General features: G+C 36.2%; 1 protein-coding gene across 1 annotated transcript in view; it reads left to right on the top strand.

The window, feature by feature from the left end:
• Nucleotides 1–22,731, top strand: part of Hcn1 (hyperpolarization activated cyclic nucleotide gated potassium channel 1) — a 342,629-nt gene that overhangs the window by 42,294 nt on the left and 277,604 nt on the right. The window contains exon 2 of the mRNA XM_038323575.1: nucleotides 3,091–3,514. Coding sequence (XP_038179503.1) covers nucleotides 3,091–3,514 — 424 coding nt within the window. The remainder of the gene's footprint in view (nucleotides 1–3,090; nucleotides 3,515–22,731) is intronic.

The raw sequence follows: 22,731 nt of genomic DNA, 5'->3' as shown, positions 1-22,731 counted from the left end.
GGAGAGCTAGTTTCTTTCCATTATCCCTCCAATGTTCCAGTTTTCATGCCATCAAACATAATTGGAGACTTTTTTTGCTTTTTTTTTTAAATTGATTTTTATTGAGCTCTACATTTTTCTCTGCTCCCCTTCCTTCCCCTTCCCAAGTTTAGCTTCCATCTTGAAGTGCGGCTTTGCCTGCCCTGGGCCATAGCTGTGTGCTGATTCTGAGGAAATACCCTCCAGATGGTTTCACTCAAAGATGCTGGTCTCTTGTCAGTCACAGCTGAGTTTTCAGCTGCAGATAACCAGTATCTACCGTCTAAGCAATGCAACATTTTACTTACGTGACTCTGGTTTATTGTTAATTGCACCTAATTCTTCAGCTCTAGCTGACCAGAATGACAGAGTCTTAATTCAACCCATCACATGACTATCCCTGATAGTCCTTGAGGGTGTCTCTAACTTCTTTCTGACACGTCATGATCCAGGCTTCCATTATCGCTCTTTCTCCCTGCACTCACATCTTTCAAACTCCCACTGAACAGCACTATGAGAAGTCAACAGTTTTCCAGCCTAAAGCTTCAAACACTTCCATCATCCTTCCAAAAACAACATGGTCATGCTTGTCACAATAGCCCATCCTCTGGGTACCAATTTCTGTTTTATTTTCTACTGCTGTGGTAAAATGCTCTCTAAAACCAGTGCAGAGGAGGAAAGGGCTATTTCATCTTGCAGTTTACAATCTGTCATGAAGGGGAGTCAAAGGCAGGACCTCTTGTCAGGAACTGAAGCATGGCTTGCTTAGCTTCCTTTCGTATTTAACCCAGGATCAACTATCTTAGGACTCTACCACCCACAGTGGGCATGACCCTCCCTTATCCATCATTAACCAAGTAAATGCCTACATACTTGCCTATAGGCCAGTCTGAGGGAGGCATTTCTCAATTGAGGTTTTCTCTTCCTAGCTGCTGCTAGCTTGTGTCCAAGTTGACAAGGTAACTAACCAGTTCAAATACCAAATAAATTATCCTGGTTGACTGAAACTTCTGCCAACCATAAAGTGTGTCTTGTTTCCAGAGACTGTTTTATGGTTATATAGTTGTGTTGCCTGACTCATCATGTTTTTCTTTTGAAAGTTCACATATACTTTACAAGTATAAGTAATGAGCTAATTCTCATGTTAGTGGTCTAAGAGAGCCTTCGTGAAAATAACATTAAAGTCAATTCTCATTGAGTTAGAACACTAGAAATAAAGCTCCTATTTTTCTTCCTTTTCCCCTGTATTTTATTTTACATACCAACCACAGTTTTCCCTCCCTTCTCTCCTCCTGTTCCTTCCTCCCACCTTTTTTTTCTAGCCCCACCATCATCTCCTTCTCCATCTCTATTCAGATGGAGTGAGGTATCCCTTGGGAATCAACAAAGCATGGCATATCAAGTTGAGGCGGTACCAAACTCCTCCCCACTCTCTCTCTCAAGGCTGAACAAAGCATCCCACTATAGTGAAGAGGTTCCAAGAGTCAGCTCATGTAATTCTGGTCCCACTGCTAGGAAAGACCAAGCTACACAACTGTCACCCAGATGCAGTGGTCCCATGCTGGATTCCAAGCTGTCCACCCAGAATCTGTGAGCTCATACAAGCTCCGTTCAGCTGTTCCTTGTGGGTTACCCCCATCATGATCTTGACCCCTCCCCCTTGCTCATGTAATTGCTTCTCCCTCTTTTTAACAGACTTCTGGAGCTCTGTCCAGTGCTGGGCTCTGGATCTGCTTCATTTCTTCCAATTTTAAGGTTAATTGGTATATTAGTTACTTTCCCTGTTGCTGTGAAAAAAATACGACATGATTTCAGGAGAAAGGCTTTATTTTGGCTCCCCGTTTGAGAGTAGTGTCTAAACTGGCAAAGAAGTATTGGTGGCAGAAACTCCAGGCTGCTGGACAAAGTATGTCTGTATTCAGAAAGCATAGGACAATACTTTTTCTTTTTCATTCAGTTGAAAGTCTAGTCTGGGGACTGGTCACAGTGGGAGTGTCTTTCCATTTTAATTAACCTAATATAGACAGGACCTCAAAAGCATGTCTAGAGTCTAAGCTTGCCTAGGTAACTCCTTAGTCATTTCTACTGGTAGGTCTACCATATGAGTCCAAGTTCTATTTACCCACTGAGTCTCAATGTCACAGGTGGGGTAGAAATTCTTCAAAATACAGGCAATATTACCATGCATGTTCAAAACGGTTTGGAATTCAAAAGTTATTTTAAAAGATAGTATGATACATTTCCAATGAAGTGATATAATACTGAAATTTTAACTTAGTTCTTGCTTCAAAAGTAGACACTAATTATGTTCAATGTAAGCCCCAAGTTAGTCTTCTTTTATTTGGAGCCAAGACAAACCTAAACACTGGTATACTTCAAAACTGAAATAAAGGTTAGAAACTATACTTGACCAAATTTGTACTCTTAGAAATTAATTATTATCAGGCCTGGTTGGTGGTGGTACATACCTTTAATCCCAGTGTTTAGGAGGCAGAGACAGGTGGATCTCTGGGAGTTCGAGGCCAGCCTGGTCTACAAGATGGTCGTTCCGGGACAGGCACCAAAGCTACAGAGAAACCTTGTCTCAAAAAAAAAAAAAAAGAAATTAATTATTATCAACAAAATTCCTAGAAAACTCAACCTGTTACTGTTTAATCTTTTCTAGGATTGCTAAATTGACATACAAAGTGTTTCAAAATGTCTCTAAACATTGTAGCAAAGACAAGGTTTAAAGATAGAACTTGTATTCTTGATTTACTTATGATTTTGAAAATGGTTTTCATCTATATTTGGCATTAATTATATAGATGACTTATTTTCAGCTCTTTATTAGATTTTTTTGCATTTTATTACATAATGAATTATATTAACTTTTAGAATACTAATCATAAAGTCCTACCTTAGTATACATTAGTTTTTCTCAGAATGAACATTCAGTCATTTAGAAAAATATTTCAAAAACAGTTGTTGGTCTTTTATAAATTTTGTTGTATATTTTTAATAATTATTTTTGGCAGGAAATGACTGATTACTTTCTACATACTAAAATGTGATTTTTCTTATTTTTTGTAGGTTTTATTGGGATTTAATAATGCTCATAATGATGGTTGGAAATTTGGTCATTATACCAGTTGGAATCACATTCTTTACAGAACAAACAACAACACCATGGATTATTTTCAATGTGGCATCAGATACCGTTTTCCTGTTGGACCTAATCATGAATTTTAGGACTGGGACTGTCAATGAAGACAGCTCTGAAATCATCCTGGACCCTAAAGTCATCAAGATGAATTATTTAAAAAGCTGGTTTGTGGTTGACTTCATCTCTTCAATCCCAGTGGATTATATCTTTCTTATTGTAGAGAAAGGAATGGACTCGGAAGTTTACAAGACGGCCAGAGCCCTTCGCATTGTGAGATTTACAAAAATTCTCAGTCTCTTGCGTTTATTACGCCTTTCAAGGTTAATTAGATACATACATCAGTGGGAAGAGGTAAGTCATATGTTTTCTTTCTTTAAGCCACTATATCATGTGATTTTCATGATGATTATTTGAATGTATATTTTCTATGTTTCTATTGCATGGAATTTGAGAACAAATAAATCCCAAACTTCTCTTTTCTGGTATTTAGTGATATTTGGATCTCTGAAAGATTTGAATCAACTGAAAGTAATTATAAAACATTCTACCAAGTGAATTTATTTTAAGCAAATACACTTTAACTGGCATATTGTTATCCTAGGCTGTACACTTTTTCCCATGCCTTGGAAGATTCTTTTCATTTAATTAGGGTACATCAAATTTCATCTTTGACAAAGATGCATAGGGTATGATTAGTGATCTAATTTATCATTATATGTAATTTATAATGGAGGAAACTGCATCATTTCCTTGCTTATCTCTCAATTCTATAAATTCATATATGAGTTTAGCATACTAAACCTGCTCATTGTTTTTTGTTGCCTCATTTTCCTCATCCTTTTCCCCAATTAGTCCATTTCATAATAGTGAAAAAAAGCACCATACCTAGGAAGGAAATTAGTACATGGAGAACACAAAGAAATCAATGAATCTAGCCAATTAGGCCTCTTTGCTGCTGAATAGTGCTTCTGCTGTTCTTAAACAGTGGGTGGGATGGTGAAAGAGCCCTGCCAACTGCAGTTTCCAAAGGTCTGAGTTAAATATACCACCATCAAGCAAATAGGTAACTCTTTTCACAGCTAGTATAGTCACCATTTTTGGCTTTTTCCTTCATAAGCACACCTCTTTGTATTAATTATAAACTGGATTTGATTGTCTGCATAAGAACGAGAGCTCAAAAGCTCTCCAGAGTACCTCAAGGAACTCACGAATGAAAGCAGTACATGACTCTAGGCTGTTGTTTTGCTCCTACACAAATGCCTTTTGGTATTTAAAAAGACGAATTCCGGTTTTAAAGAAGTCATAAAATGCAAGTTTTATTTACTTTCTGGGCAGCTGTAGCAATATTTTGCTGCACGCTTGTTTGTCAATGACATTTTGGTTCACAGGATTTCAGGAAATGACACATAATAAGAAGACAGTGCACAGCACACTGACGAAAGCCACACAATGGATCATTTTTAAAATACGGAGCAGGAATACAGTTAGCATCAAATGAAGCATATTTTAGGAACCAGATTCACTTGTAATATTTCTGTATATAGTACACACATCTAAACGGAAATTAATGTTCAGTTGGCAAAGCTTTTTTTTTTAATAATAAATTGAAAATATCAATCCAAGATCATTCTTGATAATAATTAATATTTATTAGGGACATTGTATTAATGACAAGCAGTTTTCGATTCTTTGTACAAATTAGCTCTCTAAACCTTCTCTACAAGCCAGCGAGAAAGATTCTATTGTTATCATTTTCAGATGAGCACAAGGAAACACTCGCAGGCTCCTTACAGGAATGAAGAGGCTGTTGAGGGTTGGAGCTGGGACTCTTATTATGGCAATCTGGCTCCAGGGCCATGCTCTCAACCTGAAGAAGAGTGCAGCTCTCACTGAATCTTGTATTCTTTTCTTTATAAACATAATATTATCAGACCATTTTATAGATTGTTTATGGAACTATACAGAGCTTTTCTTATATGAGAATATGGCCATTGTACCTTTATAAGACTAAACATCTACCCTTAAAGCAAGGACACAAAAATACGTTGACCTATAGTCTCGGATAGAACTCCCCAGTCAATTAAAAATACAGTAGGCAGTGTGACTATTTTGTAATGGCTTTCAGTTTTAACCCAGTTATCCCAGAGAATGGCAGCAGGATGAACAGATGGCATTCTATCAGATAAAACGACAGAGCATGTGGCCAGAGAGGATACTCCCCAACACCAACGTTTTCTGCTCCTGGCAATGGTCACAGGCACCTAGATCTGAACAGAATGACAGGATTTAAAGGTGCCCGCGATGTCATTCAGAAACATCAACTGTCTGATCTCATTGTTGAGAAATGCAATTTAATATGCACTCAGTGAGATTTGCTAACCACATGCATTTGGGAGACAGTTGTGAGTTGGCAAGATCTTTCTTATAAAAATATATGACCTTGGTAATAAATGAGTCAGAAGCTCATTTAGCTGAAGAATGTTTTTATATGATATACCCATACAATAAATATCATGAATGTTTAATGTCTGATAGCAATACTCTTACTAAAGACGAAGAAATGGAATCACATTCCAGAATTTCATGTAAAGTCATTTATTCCACCTACACAATTCAAACTTGTAGTCACAAAAAAAGCTTGAATGACTCCCAAACTGGCATGTCTCTACCTGACTTTTATAAATGTCACCAGGATGTGTTTACAAGTAGAAACACAAGAGGTTAATCATCAGAAGAGCTTTTAGATTAAGACTGCAGAGGAAGATGTGAGTTCACCCACATGTCTTTGAATTCTGAGTGTTTTAGTACCAGGCTGGCTAATGCTAAATTCAGCGAGTTTGCGGAAGTCACGTGTGAAGTCTGGAGGCTGCCACTGTTCTAAATGAGTCCTTTGCAAGGAAAGCAGCTGCCTGCTATAGGGAACTGTGCTCATCTTTGGTGGTGCATTCTTTTCCACCCCCAACCTGGATTAGTTCAACTAAAATACAACAAGATGCTCTGAAGCCAGATAAATTAGAGAAATACTATGAATGAGATGCAGGAAGTTTAGCATTTACCCTCAGTAATCCATCAGTGCTACAGGTGAGCGTGTAGGAGGAAACAGTTGGTCAGGATGATCAATTTATCAATGCCCTGGGGTTAAAGTATCAAGGGGGAATTTACTTCCTAAGTCAGTTGTAAGATCAATGACATAGAGTGTAAAGACTGAGCTTTTTCACACTAGGCTGAAATTTTATATGCTGTCAATGACATGGAAATCTGACAATTTATATAAATTAGCTAGAAATTTTGTTTTTCTTTAGTAAAATTTTGAGCAAAGGGGCTTTCTCACTCTTATGCTATGGGTTTTATAAGTCATTCTCTAACCAGTGATATTGCTTTTCCTGTGGACATGTTTCAAATATGCCAGAGTTCCTTGTGTGATCTCTGTTTTTTAATCTATCACAGGGGAAACAATTCTCTGTGACCCTCCAAAAAGACACATACGGTGAGGAAATCCTTGAAAATTAAATGGAACATTATTAACAATTTGTGATGATCACAAACCGCTAAAGAGATAAAGACCAGATTAAAAGCTCAGCAAAAGGGGGATTATTCGCTGCACAAAAGCGAGGGGCTCTCAAAATCTCAAGTGCCCTGCTGCTGACCTCAGTCTTTTGTCCAAGGGGATGATCCCTGAGCCATTCTAAAGCCTTATAAAATATCATTTGAAAGCATAAAAAATTACTTTGTATATGGTTACTTTGGAGTGTTGCTACAATCCCAGAGCTACATGGGAGACCCAGTCAGGAGAAAGACCAAGAGTTCCAGGCAGTTTGAGCAATACAGTTAGACTTCAACATAGAAATAACAGAACGTATTTGAAGACAATGATTCCCTTTTGTAGGGGTTATCTGTGATAGGTTTCCGTATTTCAACTAAACTAAACATTCATTCATGGATCATGTAAAATTTTAGTGCAATGCCAAAACTTTCTGGTATAGAGTACATTTTTTGAGTTCTCATTTCCTATTTCCTCATCTTCTTTTGTGTGGATTTTAGGCACGTTACAATCAAGTAAATGCACTCTTTGGCAGAAAGGAAGGCTTGCAACTCTGAGTATCTTAGGCATGGCAGTTGCAGATAGATAACTATTTTGTTGTTGGTGGTGGCATGTTATGTGCTTTTCTACTAATCAATAATAGATTGTGACATTGGATTAAAGAGATTTGTCTACAGTTTGTGAACAGTCACACAGTGTTGTTAAGGAGACATACCTATAGGCAACTTAGACATGATTTTTTTTAAATCGTTTTTTGTTAATTTTAACATGTGTTTGGTTCAAATTAAAACTTAAATCTTGGTATGTATTATCTAGCAATTAAAGACTTTAATATATTTTAAGGACATTGGTTTATAGAAAAGACATAGATTTTTAAGTCTTGTCATGAGAAAATAATGTGTTTGCTGAAATCTGCCTACTACTAGAACATAGAGAGGATCCTAGACAGTCTTGCTCATACCTATCACATCCAATCTGTGCTTCTTTCATGCGCCTTCAAGGCTCTCTGGCACACGGCACTCACTGCAGCATTGCCACTTCTTCTTTGCACCAACATTTGCTTGTTTTTGTTTTACTATAACTGAAAATAATGATTATCCCCAATGCAATAAGGTTTCATGTGTATATCACCTCAGTCATTTTTTTTCCATGTGTCTGTTCTTTAAAATTTGATTCAAAGCCATTTCCACAATATATTCTATCTAGATGCACTCAGTTATAATTGCTATTATTATTATTCTGATATGTTCTACTGGCTCCTAATATTTCAGTTTATGATATTATATATGCTGTCCTTGCCTTTTCTAGACATGAACATTTAATTGGAGGAGTATATGTCCTCTTTGCCCTTGCCTCTCCTTGGGTACTAGGGTAGGACCTCAAAACACAACATAAGAGCATGCTTAGAAAGATATCTGGAGTGAAAAAAAATAAGAGCATGCTGTCTGTTACATGATAATTTAGGCACTAAACTGTTGGAGGGAGTCTACCTGTTGGTTCCCGACTGCTCAGCCCCCAAATAATCACACAGAAACTGTATTAATTATATCACTGCTTGGCCCATTAGATCTAGCTTCTTATTGGCTAACTCCTACATATTAATTCAACCCATTTTTATTAATCTGTGTATTGCCATGTGCCTGTTGCTTACTGGCTAAGGATCTATCTGGCTCTAGCAGGGCTACATGGCTTCTCCCTGACTCTGCCTCCTTTCTCCCAGCATTCAGTTTAGTTTTCCCTGCCTACCTAAGTTCTGCCCTATCAACAGGCCAAGGCAGTTTCTTTATTTACCAATGGTATTCACAGAATACAGAGAGGAATCCCACATCATTAAACTCCTTGAATGTCTGAAGAACACTCATATTTTAATACTGAAACATTTTAAAGTCAAGTTTGCATATAGATGTGTAATGTATTAAAACACAAAGCAGATGCAGCTTTGTAGGAAAAGCAGACATGTGAGTAGATAATTGACCTGAAGGAAGACGTGGAAAATTGCTTTTAGTGTACACAAAGAAGCTTCGAACTGTGTTTGAACATGGATTCTAGACTGTGCTAGTGGGCTCATTGGGTGTAGCCTTACAATGAATGCACAATGCATAAACTGCCTAGCAGAGAGACTGTGCATCTCCAGAGAGAGCTTCAAATCATAGACTGGAATTCCTGTTAATACTGAACCAAGTAAGGTGTCATCAAGAGAGTTTAGGCAGGAAACTTAGATCTTATTAGTTTGACAGATTTCGGGAGATTGGAGGCTGCTTAAGAGTGGGTCAGTGGTAATAGTAAAGGGAAATCTTTATTCCTGATTTGTAATCCTGTGTGTGCAGTTATGTCAAGCAGGATTCAGTTTTGAATAGCTAATGGGCCTATATTAGCCACGTATTTTAATCCTTAAAATATGTGCAGCAATGAATATATTATAAGTCTAAGAATTTTAGTGTTTTATTATTAAGTGTCCATTGTGTTTATGATTTTTATTTTTAGGAGTTAAGTATAGAATGGATTCTGTGCCACAAAATTAGTGTATTTGGTTGTTTACACTAAATGGTCTTTGTTTTCCATTCAATCTAGAGGAAGTCAAATAAAAATGACTTATTATGCCTATGTATAATAGCAGCATACTTTGGTTTAAATAATGTGAGTCTTGTGAAAATTCTTCAAAATATTTTAATTTGATTTATGTTTATAATGTCCATAAATATAAGAGTCACAGTTGCATTGCTCTCTGGCTTTTTTACATGTGTGGGGACTTCTCCATTCTCTGCAGCAAGTCTTTATTCTGCTAAAGACCACTAGGTGTCCCCTATCAGTTATTTTACTTGAGGGTTCTTGCTTCTAAAATAATAAACTGTTTCTTGTGAAAATACTCATTTACACTATTGAAATCACTGAACTGAATGGCTGATATAGTTATAGAAAAATTAATTACGTTCAGTATTTAGTCGTGAAAAACTTCACTTAAGGTTAAGCAAAGAGCATTAAGTTACTTTTTAAAGCAATTATTTTTATTTTGAGAGAACTGATTTCAGTATCATACTGTATGTTTTAGATGTGATTTTAATAGATGTACTCTAATTCTAAATTAAGATTTTTATGCATGTTACTTTGGAGACCATGCTAGATCAAGATGGCTGTTAGATGAACAAGGCAAGTGTTGATTTTCATATCTATGTGCTTGAATTAACACACACACCTTATTTTGTGAATAGCCTTTGGTAAAAAACCGACAGATTTGTACAATATGAGTGGCTTCCACATAGAAGAAACAATTTCTTTAACTTAAATATTTTATTTGTATGGGTGTTTTGCCTGCACGTATGTTATTGCACCACATATGTGTGTGCTTGATTTCTTCTGAGGCTAGAAGAAGACATAGGATCCCTGGGACTAGAGTTACAACTGTCCTCTGCTGTGTGGGTTCTGGGAATTGAACCAAGACCCTCTGGAAGAGAAGTCAGTGCTCTCAACTGCTGAGCCATCTTTTTAGCCTCAGAAAACTGCAATTCATGTAAGAACATAAGATCAAATTTGAAATTCTCTGACTTCTTAGTTTGTTATTAATACATTCAACTTTTTTTAACATTGTAAAATTGGCCCAGTGCTGTTTTGCATATTTTTCTGTACTCCCATGATTAGACATTGGTAATTATTATATAAATCATATTCAAACTTTCAAAAATTGTACCATGGACACATATCTGAGTGTTATCTCCACAAAGACATCCCATGCCCTCAAGCTAATGTGTTCATTTTTCCTTCCTGCCTCCTCCTTCACCTTTGTCCTCTGTTAATGTTAGAAGCCTAAGAAAGATCCGAGTTTCCTTTTCTTTCAGTCTCCACAGCCAACCATCAAGTCTCCACATCCTACTCGACTGTGCTTTCGAGCTTTCCAACTCCTTGATCTTAGCAATGTCCTATTACAAGTCAAATCCAGTTTTCTTTCTTTTGGATTTCTGGGATAGACTCATAATTCTATTATACAGCTCCTCCTTGCTCGTCCTTCAATCGACTCAAAAGCACTACTTTTCTGAATAAATATTATATAATGCATCTACTGGAAATATTTTTATAACTTTTCGTGACCTCTGAGATAAAACATAATATTGAAGAACTTTTGAAATCCACTCTGGCCAAATTCGATTCAGTCTTGGATATTGTGCATATTAATCCTCACCCACTATGAACTTAAACTTTTTTAGATGTTCAGACAAGTGATTTTAAGTCCTTTGTATATATTATTCATTTTTATATTCCTACAACGTTGTTTTATCAATCTCAGCTAATTTATTATTTTAATTTTTTGATTTTATACATATAGTTTTATATAATTTTTATTTTTTAAAAGAAAGCAAACTCTTTTTTATTATACATACCAATCCAAGTTCTCAATCCTTCCCCTCCTCCTATTCCCTCCACTTACCCCTGCATCCCACCTTCCATTCATTCCTTAGAGAAGGGAAGGCACAATGTTTGGGGAAGGTTCAAGGCCCTCCCTACTATATCTAGGCTGAGCAAGGTATCCATCCAAGAAAAAATAGGTTCCCAAAAAGCAGTAGGGATAAAACCCGGTGCCACTGCCAGTGGCCTGTCAGTCTGCCCCAGCCATGCAACTGTCAACCACATTCAGAGGGACTAGTTTGAACCTATGCTTGTTCCTTCCTAGTACAGCTGGAATTGGTGAGCTCCCATTAGCTCACCAATTAGGTAAACTGTTTCAATGGGTGTTCCCATCATGGTCTTGACCGCTTTGCTTATATTCTCACTCTCCCATTTTTCAACTGGACTTTGGGAGCTCAGCCCAGTGCTCCAATACAATTCTTTGCCTCTGTTTCCATCAGTTGCTGGATGAAAGTTCTCTGGTGATATTTAAGATATTCATCGGTCTGGCCATAAGGCACCCTCCCTTCTATTGCTTAGGGTCTTAGCTGGGTCTTTGTGGACTCCTTGAAATTTCTCTGGAGCCAGGTTTCTTTCTAGTAACATAATTTGGCTGCCTCAATCAAGATATCTCTTTCGTTGCTCTCGTCTCTGTCCTTCCTCCATCTTTACTATCCAGCTCCCTCAAGTTCTCCTTGCCCTTCCCCTTCATCTTTTCCCCTTCCACCTCCACTCTGGTTTCTCTTCAGATCATATAAATCTTTTGCCATTTTATATAATTTTTATCTCCCCCCTCTTCCCCTACAATTTTTGCCGTGTTCACCTGCATTCTTTCAAATGTGTGGTCTTTCTTTTTAAATTATTGTGCTATAAAGACATACGACAGAGATCACTACAGAAATACATAAATCTTTAAAGTTTAATGAAGAAATGATTATGATTGGTGCTGTACCCCAGTGATACATCTGTAAATCAACACCTATACCTATACTCAGTGGACACTGAGTAAAATGGGCTCAAATAGTTGAAAGAACACAAGACCAGAACCTCTTTTGCAAGACGATGTCTTCCATCTATATCAGAGAAGTCACAACCATGAAATATCAGCAATATTGTTCACTAATTATCTCATTTTAATGTGAACATCACTTCCCTCAGGTAGAATTAACTAATCTCTCAAAGTTGGTCTCATCTCTGATGGATTTGAACAAGTCCTTGTGATTTTGGTTTATTATACTCATCCCTTTTCTAACTTTTCAAACTATAATTTTCCAGCTATCTATTATAACTCCACAAAGTTGAATCATGGCCTTGCTCTATCTTCAGATCCTGGAATAAGCATCAGAACAAACAGTGTACAAAATCCTGCTTAATAAATTGTACTGTAACCTGATGAGAACTTTAGTTCTTTTGACTGGAAAGGCAACTATGTAGATGTTGAGAACAATAGAGTACTAGAAAAAGTTATGTATAGATAATAAAAGCAGAAGAAAGGGATATTGTTTAGAAGAGTGAAGTAAATGGCTCCAAGATAATTAATGTCAAATGTAACCACTCTCAAACTTATAATAGTCTTTCCACATGTGAAGCCACGTAAATAGTGGGAGACTGGAAATTATTGTAAAAATCAATTATGAGCATGTGACGGAGCATGTGAAACTAGAGGATAATTATAACTTGGCTTTCTGGCTTAGGGCTTTTATTGCTGCGAAGAGACACTATGACCATGGCAACTCTTTTTTTTTTTTTTCGAGACAGGGTTTCCCTGTAGTTTCTAGAGCCTGTCCTGGAACTAGCTCTTGTAGACCAGGCTGGCCTGGAGCTCACAGAGATCCAACTGCCTCTGCCTCCCGAGTGCTGGGATTAAAGGCATGTGCCACCACCGCTCAGCGACCATGGCAACTCTTATAGGGAAAACATTTGCTTGAGGTGGCAGCTTACAGTTTCGAAGGTTCAGTCCACTATCATCATGGTGGGGAGCTGGAGAAGCTTTTGAGAGTACTACATCTTGCAGACAACAGGAAGTCCACTGAAAGCCACATTGAGGGAAGATTGAACAAAAGAGACCTCAAAGCCTGCCCCCACGGAGATACACTTTTTCCATAAGGCCATACCTCCTAATAGTGTCACTTTAGGGGCCATTTTCTTCCAAACTGCCACATTGCCCAATCTCATAGGATTATTTTAAAGAATTATTGTTGAATACACTTTGAAAATAAAGCTTTTAAACATATAAATTATTAATATACATGTTTCTCTGGATTTAAAACATGGGAACACATTTTAAATAAAAAAACTTAGATTTGGTCTATTGTTCTACCTCCTTCCCTTTCAAACACTGGACACACTATCAATGCGATTATCCACTACTTCTGCCCTAAATATCGCAAGTAGGGAGCTAAAGTAGTTCATGAATATGGCTAACGAGAACAACAGCATTTAGCTTCACATTCTTCCAGTGTTTCTGATAAGTGTCTTACACCGTTATCTACCATGCCTGCACAAATAATAAATATTTTGATAGTTGCTAGTTTTAATTTATCTACTGTGCTCTGAGAATGAATATTTGAAAGCCATTGCTTTGTGGATGCTGGAAATACAGTTTGCAACGTGCATCTAACTGGAAGTTTCCTTCTACTGCTAGAGTGTTTAATTGCATGCATGTGTTACATCTATTATGCAAATAATTGCACAGAGTACAGATCATTTTGGTGGGTCTTACACCTGGCACATCTGTCTCCAAAAAAGAAAGATGTGATGAGATATGACTTGCATTACAAGTGGAACAGTGGAACTCATGATTGAAAATAATGAGGTGAAGTAAAAAAAAGACTTGAAAGGAAATATTAAATTTATTTTACCAGTTCCTTTATCTCCTATTAATGGGAAAGTCTGTGCTCTTATTGACAGCTTCTCACAAATTAGTCTCACATTTTGTGATACGTTGTTGTGTTCATTTAGAATAGTTGATTCCATATTCAAAAGAGTGAGGCAGAATATTTAAAATATATTAGTAGTTATCAGACAAAGTTGTTTTAAGATCTATTATAACTATTATGAGAATGTAAGAATAAACAAAACCACGGTCTCTCAGTTGCACTGGGTAATGACTGAAAAAGTCTTATTTCAGCTTCCCTTTCTTGCTGATGTATGCACTTTGGATTTTGTATTAGAGGAATCGTGTCTCAGTGTGAAAAGGAAGAGCTTTTGGATGGTTATATAATACTGATGGCTATTTTCAGTTAAGTCTGCCATTTAGGCCAGTTTTTTTTGTTATATTCTTTTTTTTTTTCTTATTGAGTTTTAAAGACAAAGATATTGAGTCAGGTTACTGGGGATTGGACTTCTCCTGATGGCAGTTGTGTGGTAAAATAGTAGTTGTTCTGAGGCAATCTTATCTAACTCGGAAGTGACAGCATCATAAAGAGTTTGCTATTGAGTATGGTGTTGAGTGGGGCATCTACAATAACATGTTATCATTTTAATTTACTGTTTTACATGGTAGTCTTGCAAAGATATGAATGAGAAAATAATAAAATATTAAGGAAATTCAGAGTTTGGAAATGAGAATTAAAAAGTACTTTATATGCAAGTCCTTTCCATGTAATTTTTCTTAACTTCATAACCTGAACAATGGCATGTACATGGATCATATGGTTGCTTTGACAATTAATTAGATAACTCATAGGAAAGTGGTTTATACCATTCTAAAACTGAAAATTTAAAGATAATATTAATGTATAAAATCAATTGGCTGATTCTTGACTGAAGATAGGAAAGAATGGAATTTTCCATTTGTAGTATCCTCAGTTATACTTGAAAGTGAAGACTAGATTTAGGATTGTGTCAGGCTGTGCTCTGCAATTTATGAGGCAGGAGCTGTCACTCTCGAATTATACCTATCAGTGATGTTAAATACCTAACTTATTTTGTGGGAAGATGGCAAGTTCTTAGTACAGGAAGTAGTCCTCCATTGTGCGCAATGCTCATGATTGTGACAATGGAACTAAGGATATCTATTTAGTACCCCTTGATCCATTCTACTGGCGATGAACCAGCACCTAAGAAACATAAATGCACACGTTTCAACTATCTCGTTCATTTTTAAAAAAGATTCCTTTTTTATCTAGCCTAAAACCTAGGAAAATACAGCTTAAAAGTGTTTAATCTGATGGTTGCCATGCCATTTACCCCTCTATACAATTATTACAGATGTAAGTGACTTTTGTAATAACAGCTATTACCAGTGAATGTGATACAGTGTCTTGGGAAAAATACTGAAAAATTTCTTCTTTGTGGTATCTTATACCCACAGGAATAATATCAGAATGTGTAAAGACTTAAAGTTGCATATGTGTTCACAGACTGCAGGCTCATGCTATGAATAATAAATTCTTAAAGTTCTGAGTGACTAGGTTTCTGCTTTCAGACAGTTCTCTAGAATTGGGACATTAAAGACTGCTATTATACCTCTGAAACCTCATCTATACTATGAGCCATTGATAGATATCTTAGTAGACTAGTGGTTGACAGGTTGCTAAGAAATAATGCTTTAAGCCGGGCAGTGGTGGCGCACGCCTTTAATCCCAGCACTCGGGAGGCAGAGGCAGGCGGATCTCTGAGTTCGAGGCCAGCCTGGTCTACAAGAGCTAGTTCCAGGACAGGCTCTAGAAACTACAGGAAATCCCTGTCTCAAAAAAACCAAAAAAAAAAAAAAAAAAAAAAAAGAAAAAAGAAATAATGCTTTATACAGATTGGATAAGTACATGAATTTGAGTGTCACAAGCTCAACGAGGGAATGTATACGACACAGACTTTCTCTCAGGATGTGCAATGTTTCAATGACTTGCAGAGGAGACAGGCAGAAGCAGCAATAGATTTTCAAAACTGTATTTCACGGTTTTGCATGACTTCCACTTGCTTTCCTAATTACCGTATTTGCCTACTGTTGACGACGGATATTTCCGTGATTCTGAGTGTCTCTGGGAATTTTACTGAAGAAATAGTCTACACCCTTCCCATGTAGTTGAGTCATTATTTTGCATGTACCAGCATTTTCCAATGGTTATAAATTATAATCCAAATCTTAAACAAGAAAAATAATGAAAAATCGGTGGATACCGGTTCCAACAAAATGCTATTTTTTTTTTTACAGAATTTTATGTAGTAGTAAAATGTTTTTTGAGAGAGGGTTTCTCTGTCTAACAGTCTTGAATGTCCTGGAACTAGCTCTTGTAGACCAAGCCGACATGGAACTCACAGAGATCTGCCTGCCTTTGCCTCCAAGTGCTGGGATTTAAGGCGTGTGCCACCACCGCCCTCTAGTAGCAAATTTCTTAACTCTGATTTTATATGGCCAATTTAAAGATTGTTTATATAATATATAAAAATAAGATGAAATAGAAAATTCTCTGTCACATGAAGCTCTCTCTCTCTCTCTCCCTCTCCACCCCTCTCTCCCTCTCTCTCTCTTTCCTAGAACATGATTACTCTTTACGAGACACCTTTTGAGAACATGTTGTATTTCAAATACCAAGAAAACAGTAAAAAAAAAAATCAGTAGATACCATAAAATAATTATTCAGGGAAATGAAGAAACTTCCAAAATGATTTCCTCAGTCTTTATCAACACCACTCCCATTGAAAGTGAGTCAGTTGTCTTCAGTTTTAAACCTGAGTGCATGACACTACACACTATCCTTGTACCATGTAGACTCTTATTCCTGCTTGAAGTCACTTCTCATGTTTGTGGCTGTCACTGCAATTGTTAAAGCTATTCCAAGAAGAATCCATATGTTAATAGATTCCACCAGCAAAACAAATGCATTGTTTAAAACTGTGAAAGACTTATTATGAAATATTTATTGCTCTTGTTACTTTTAGATTTAAGGGAAACATTGGGCAGTGAAATTACCCACCATCTCAGGTTGGTAGCAATAAGGAATTTTCCAAGATAGAAGAGATCGGTGGACTTATATCTATACCACCCTTGACAAGACTGGGTTTTGTTTTGTTTTGTTTGGTTTTCATCACCTTTAGTTCTGTGGAAGCAGAGTTTTGTTCTTGTCTTCTTTTTTAGTTTTTGAGAAGATGTCTAACAAAGTGTCACCAAAGTACTGATTATTAATTCTAATATAATTATTAGAAAACAAATGGGTATCCTTTATTATACATACACACAAAAAAGAAGTATGTAGAAAATTTTATTTTAGGACCCAAGGTAAAATATATTTCATTACTCTTTGAACTGAGGAATAGGGTCTTAAAAGTAAAAACATAGCATAACCTTCCCTTTGGGCAGAGAGCTATTGCTTTTGTTCGTATTTAATTACTTTGTCATTATCATTTCTACATTCCAAAGCAGAAAATAATAACACTTGTATGAATAGATAAAAACAGTGATAAGAAGGCGATTGAATTAAAGGGGCAGACAAGTGTTTGGACAGAATAATGGTGTTTGCTGCCAAGCTAAAGAATCTGGATCTTACCTCTAGAATACGTATGAGAGAGAACAGACTTGCTCATGTTGTCATTCAACCTCCACTCGGTGCTGTGGGACTTATGTGTCTTCCCCTTCCTTGCCTGCTGTACATAACTAAATTTTTAAAATTAAACCAATCTCATTAAATTTAAGATAGAATAATTGCAAGGTGGCAGAATATCTGGCTTAATTTACAGGACCAGACATATCCAGGATAATATTTCCTTTTTACCTTTAAAAAGTCTATAGATATCATTTACCTTTAATAAGTCTTTAGGTGATAATTTAGTTTGTTGAGCCATTTTATAGCATACAGATTTGGACATTTCAGGCTAAAAATATAGCAAAATGCTGTAATCATGCAACATTCATCCTACAAATATTTTCTTCTAAATTATACTATGAAAGTTTACAAAAAAAGATAATCCAAGCAAATTTCCTAACAAAATAATCAAAATAGATTTTTTTCTAGCTTAGTTATGGGAAGATGCTGCCATTACAGACTTATTGTTACGGAGATATCCTTGAAGTCGAGGGGTGGTTGTTATCTTAGTTAGGGTAACTATTACTGTGAAGAAACACCATGACCATAGCAACTCTTATTAAAAGAATTTTTTTGTGTGTGACTTTTTGCACTGGTCCTGTCCACGCTGTCAAAATTTCTATGTATTTGTATGTACAACTACGCTGCTGTATCTGAAAAACCTGTTTTATTGTAATAAACCACTGGCTCTTGTTTTTGATACTCCTGTTAGGGCTTTAAGTATTCCAAGGACTCTCACTCACTGCAAGATGCCTGCCTGTTGGCCTCTGTGTTTGTTCCCATCTGCTGGAGGAGGAAGCCTCTCTAATAGTGACTGAGCAAGGCACTGGTCTATGTGTCTAGCAGAATGTTATGAGGAGTCATTTTATTGCTACAGTTTTTGTTGAGGTTTGTTTGATTTCAAAATAATACTAGTTGTTTTTTATTCTAGGTCCTTGGGCTACCTATTCTCAAGTTCTCGGTCGCAAAAGAATATTTTTTAAGCAAAATGCCATGTAAGATGTTTTTCAAGAAACTTAGGATCATGTAGCTTTGGTAAACAGAGATGTGGATGGAAAGATAAATTGGTTTTTGAAAGTCCAATTAAGGGCGTTATAGTGAAGACAATATAAAACTATTGAAGATCTTAGACACTAACATGCAAGTTTGGCAAACAGAGATGTGGCTGCAAAATAAATTGGTGTTTTGAAGGTCAGAATAAAGACTTTACACTGAAGACAGCAGAAACCCTTTGAAGATTTTAGGCACCATTATGCATTGTTTATTAAATATACAGTATTTTTTATGGAGCCACATATACTCTTAGCACTAAAAGTATTGATGTAATTAAGTGCTCCTGCAGTCAGAAGTTGGCCATAGTATTTCCACACACAAATGAAAAAGCTGAAGCCCAGGGATATGAACAACTTTTTAAAAAATGCACGACTAGTATATGAATGCAGTAGGATTTAAATTTATATATAACCTATATACCATAGTCCAAAACTTTTGTGTGTGCTATCACTGTGTGTGCTTATGTGTGTATGTGTGTAAATGGAGACTGCGTTTTTGTTTCCTAGCTGCCCGGATCAGAATAATCACACAGAAGCTGTATTAATTACAACAGTGTCTGACCAATGGCTTAGGCATATTCCTATCTAACTCTTACATGTTAAATTAACTCATTTCTATTAATCTGTGTATTGCAACAAAGCTGTGGCTTACAGGTTATGCTCTGGAATCTTTCTCCTTTGATTGACAACATAGTGTTTCCTCAACTCCCCCACCCCTGTCTCTGTCTGTTTCTCTGTTTGGCTTTTCCACCTGGCTTTACTCTGCTAAGTCATTGGCCAAAAACAGCTTTATTCATCAATCAATAAAAGCAAAAGGACATCCCACACCATGAGTGTTCATCCTTAGGCCAGAGATCAACCTCAGGTGTTCTTCATTACTATAAGCTCTGACTTTTTTTTTTTTTAGACAGGGTTTTTCACCTGAATCTGGAGATTGTTGATTAGGAAAAGATGCCTAGAAAGCAAGCTCTCAGGTACTGCCTGTCTCTCCATCTCCAATATGTTCCGTCACATCTAGCATCTTTATGTGAGCACTAGCCATTGGATTCAAGTCTTCCTTTACAGCGTAACCAATTACTGATTGAGCTGTCTCCCTGGAACCCAGAGTCTTATGAGTAGTTATTCCATCACCTTCTCTGCTTAAATAATATGTATATAGTTTGAGACAGAGGTAGGTTGGATTTAAGATAAAATCACCATTGCATGCCATGTTTCATAATTTAAATAAAAGATGACTCATTAGAGTGTCAATGGCTATGAAGAAACTTTTTTCTAAGCCCAGAGGGTGTTTAGAAGGCTGATGGGTATTTTTGTAAGTATTAGGAGACCTGGCCTTTGTACTTCATGACTCCCTTATGTATCTACTCAGCCTCCTGGATACAAAAATTATAACCCAGTCTTAATCTACTATAATTTTGCAAGTGAACTCAATATTAATAGGATTATAAATAACTCAATTAATGGGAACACTAATTTCCAATCGAAAAAAACACCAGATTTAATGGGAGTTTAATAATGTATTAATTGTGAATGAACATTTACATAATTTAATTTTCTAGTTTCCACACTAAGATCTTTGCCCAATCAAACGGAGCACAATATCATGAATACATGATATAATTAGAATAATTCCTTTGCAAAGGAAATTTATTACACTTGAAATCTTGAGAACCCTTTAAGTGCAAACATTAAACTATCACACCTTAAGTATGGATCTCAATAATTTCATTATCCTTTTCAGGACTTTTATTTTTTCAAGAATTTCAAACTTGAAAAGTACTTAAAAACAAGTGCTTAATATTCTTTAATAACTATTTTTGTACCATGATTACATCTTCAATCATCTTTAAATGTTACGCCTTACTCCAGTAGGTGTAAATTTATTTCATTGCCCATAATATAGCTTATGGAGTATTCTGTACTCACTCAAAATATACTTTCTGGTGTTATTAGTTTAAACGTTCTACAATGGACAATCAGGTCAAAGTCAATTAATGGTATTTACTATTATGCCTGTAATTACAGTGTTCTACAACAATATAATTTTTGTGATTGCTTGTGCTGGCAGTTCTTAGACAGGTTCTGAATACACTCAGCTATAGTTTAGACTGCTCAATTTCTCCTATCAATTCCAGTGATTTTTTTCAGTTTTCTTTATTCTTACTTTCATGTGGGATTGCTATATCCTCTTAGAGGACCGCTTCCCTTATAGCATCACATGATCCTTGTTATAGCTTCCTAATGATCACATGGTTTATCTTTTCTTATATTTGATTTCCAGCCTTTCACTTTAAAGTGAGTTTCTTATAGACAGCATCCAGTTGAGTCTTACTTTAACTGTCCTCTTGTTTTTCTATTTTTATTCTCTTTTAATTTGATTTAATACTTTTTAGGATTGTGTTTTTAGCTTCACAAGTGCTTGAGAAACCATAGCTCGTCATTTGCCCTGACTCTTACCCAGTATTCAGTTGTCCATTTGTGGTTTTGCTACATTATTTATACCTGATTAGTATGTTCTGCAACATTTTCTTCCTTATTTTTAAATGTTCCTTTAAACACTAAATTATGCATTTTATGTTTATGATTTCTACTGCATTTTATTTGTGTAGATCCAAGATTCCATTTGGTCCTATTTTTCCTCTATCTTCAGACTCTCTCCCCCGGACCTCTCTCTGTCTTTCTCTCATGCACAATTGTGTATCCATCTCTGTCTCTGTATGGAACCCTATTTGTTGATCTGTTTCTCGGTCTGTCTAATTTTTCCCCACAGTAAATACCTTACTTTTCTTATCTCTAACCCCACTGCTCAACTCAACATGACAACTGAAATCTGTTCTTTTTTCCTTTATTGCCTTAATCTGCAAATTATCTCTAGTAGGAATCTGATACAAACTCTGATGGATTTTTTTATTTTTTATCTTTTAGTGATGCCCATGAGCCCAAAAGGTGAATGTTCTATGTGTTTTGTCATGTTTGGTACTTAATAGGCAAATCTACTTACTGCTGCAACAACATCCTGAGAAATAGAATGTTGCACATTGCTTCGAAGCAGAGAATCATATTTCAGAGAGATTTTCAAATCAAAATTGATGGTGATATAATCATAAAAGTGAGACAATGGTAACCTTTAGAACTTACATTGTCCAATAACAATTTACGATATGGTTTGGATCAGAAGTATTATAGGCTATAATTTGCTTTATGCCATTGTATTTATATCAACAGATCAGACAAACTAAGTCAAAATGCTGGAAGCTTTATCAAAGAAACAAATGAAGTTCATTAAACTGACCTTGTGTCCTTTGAAACATGTTTCCCCATTTGTGAGTGTGGGTCAGATTACAACCATTTAAAATCTCAGATAGTTTGCTGTATTCTTCGTGCCTGCCCTCATGATTTCAAGTAATTTAACACATGGTTCATGTTCTGATTAAGCTCTCATTTTTGTCCACACAATATGACATACTTTTTTGAAAGAGTGTATTGTAACATACTTACAATCTAGCATGTAGATTATGATATTTCAAACATTATATGACCTCGGGAATCTCTGAATTACTTAAGGGTCATTAGTTCTCATAATGATATATGTCTATAGAGATTATCAGATTTTCCTTTTCTATTTATACTTCTCTAAATCTTTAGTCATTGTTATGATCACATTGGTAAAAGATTCTTGAACTGGAAAACATTTGTAGCTTTATGCCTCCGGTCTTGGTTTCTTCGCCATTGAGAAGAGCAGGTTTAACTTGGTTTTTCCCAGTGACTTTTCCAGTATTAACATCGCCTGCATCTCATGCTCTTGCTGACTGTTTTGGTGCACCACATCCTGAGTTGAGAAAGCAAATAATTTGCCACGCTTCCAAACTCCTACTTTTTAAAAGCTCAAGTTTTCATGGTGATTACTGAAGATCTCTTTTCTAGAACTAAACATTTAGCCTGTAATTCTTTCATAGGACACATGTCTGCTTACCACAGTGTCTGAACTTGCAATGGCATTTCATTTGTATTTTAATAAATGAAGCTTGCTTGGGGATTAGGAAAGGAAAACAGCCCAACTGGCCAGCCTTAGAG

Source organism: Arvicola amphibius, chromosome 3, assembly GCF_903992535.2.
Source record: "Arvicola amphibius chromosome 3, mArvAmp1.2, whole genome shotgun sequence".
NCBI lineage: Eukaryota > Metazoa > Chordata > Mammalia > Rodentia > Cricetidae > Arvicola > Arvicola amphibius.
The sequence above is the reverse complement of the archived record's forward strand: the minus strand, read 5'-3'. Positions and strand labels throughout refer to the sequence as shown.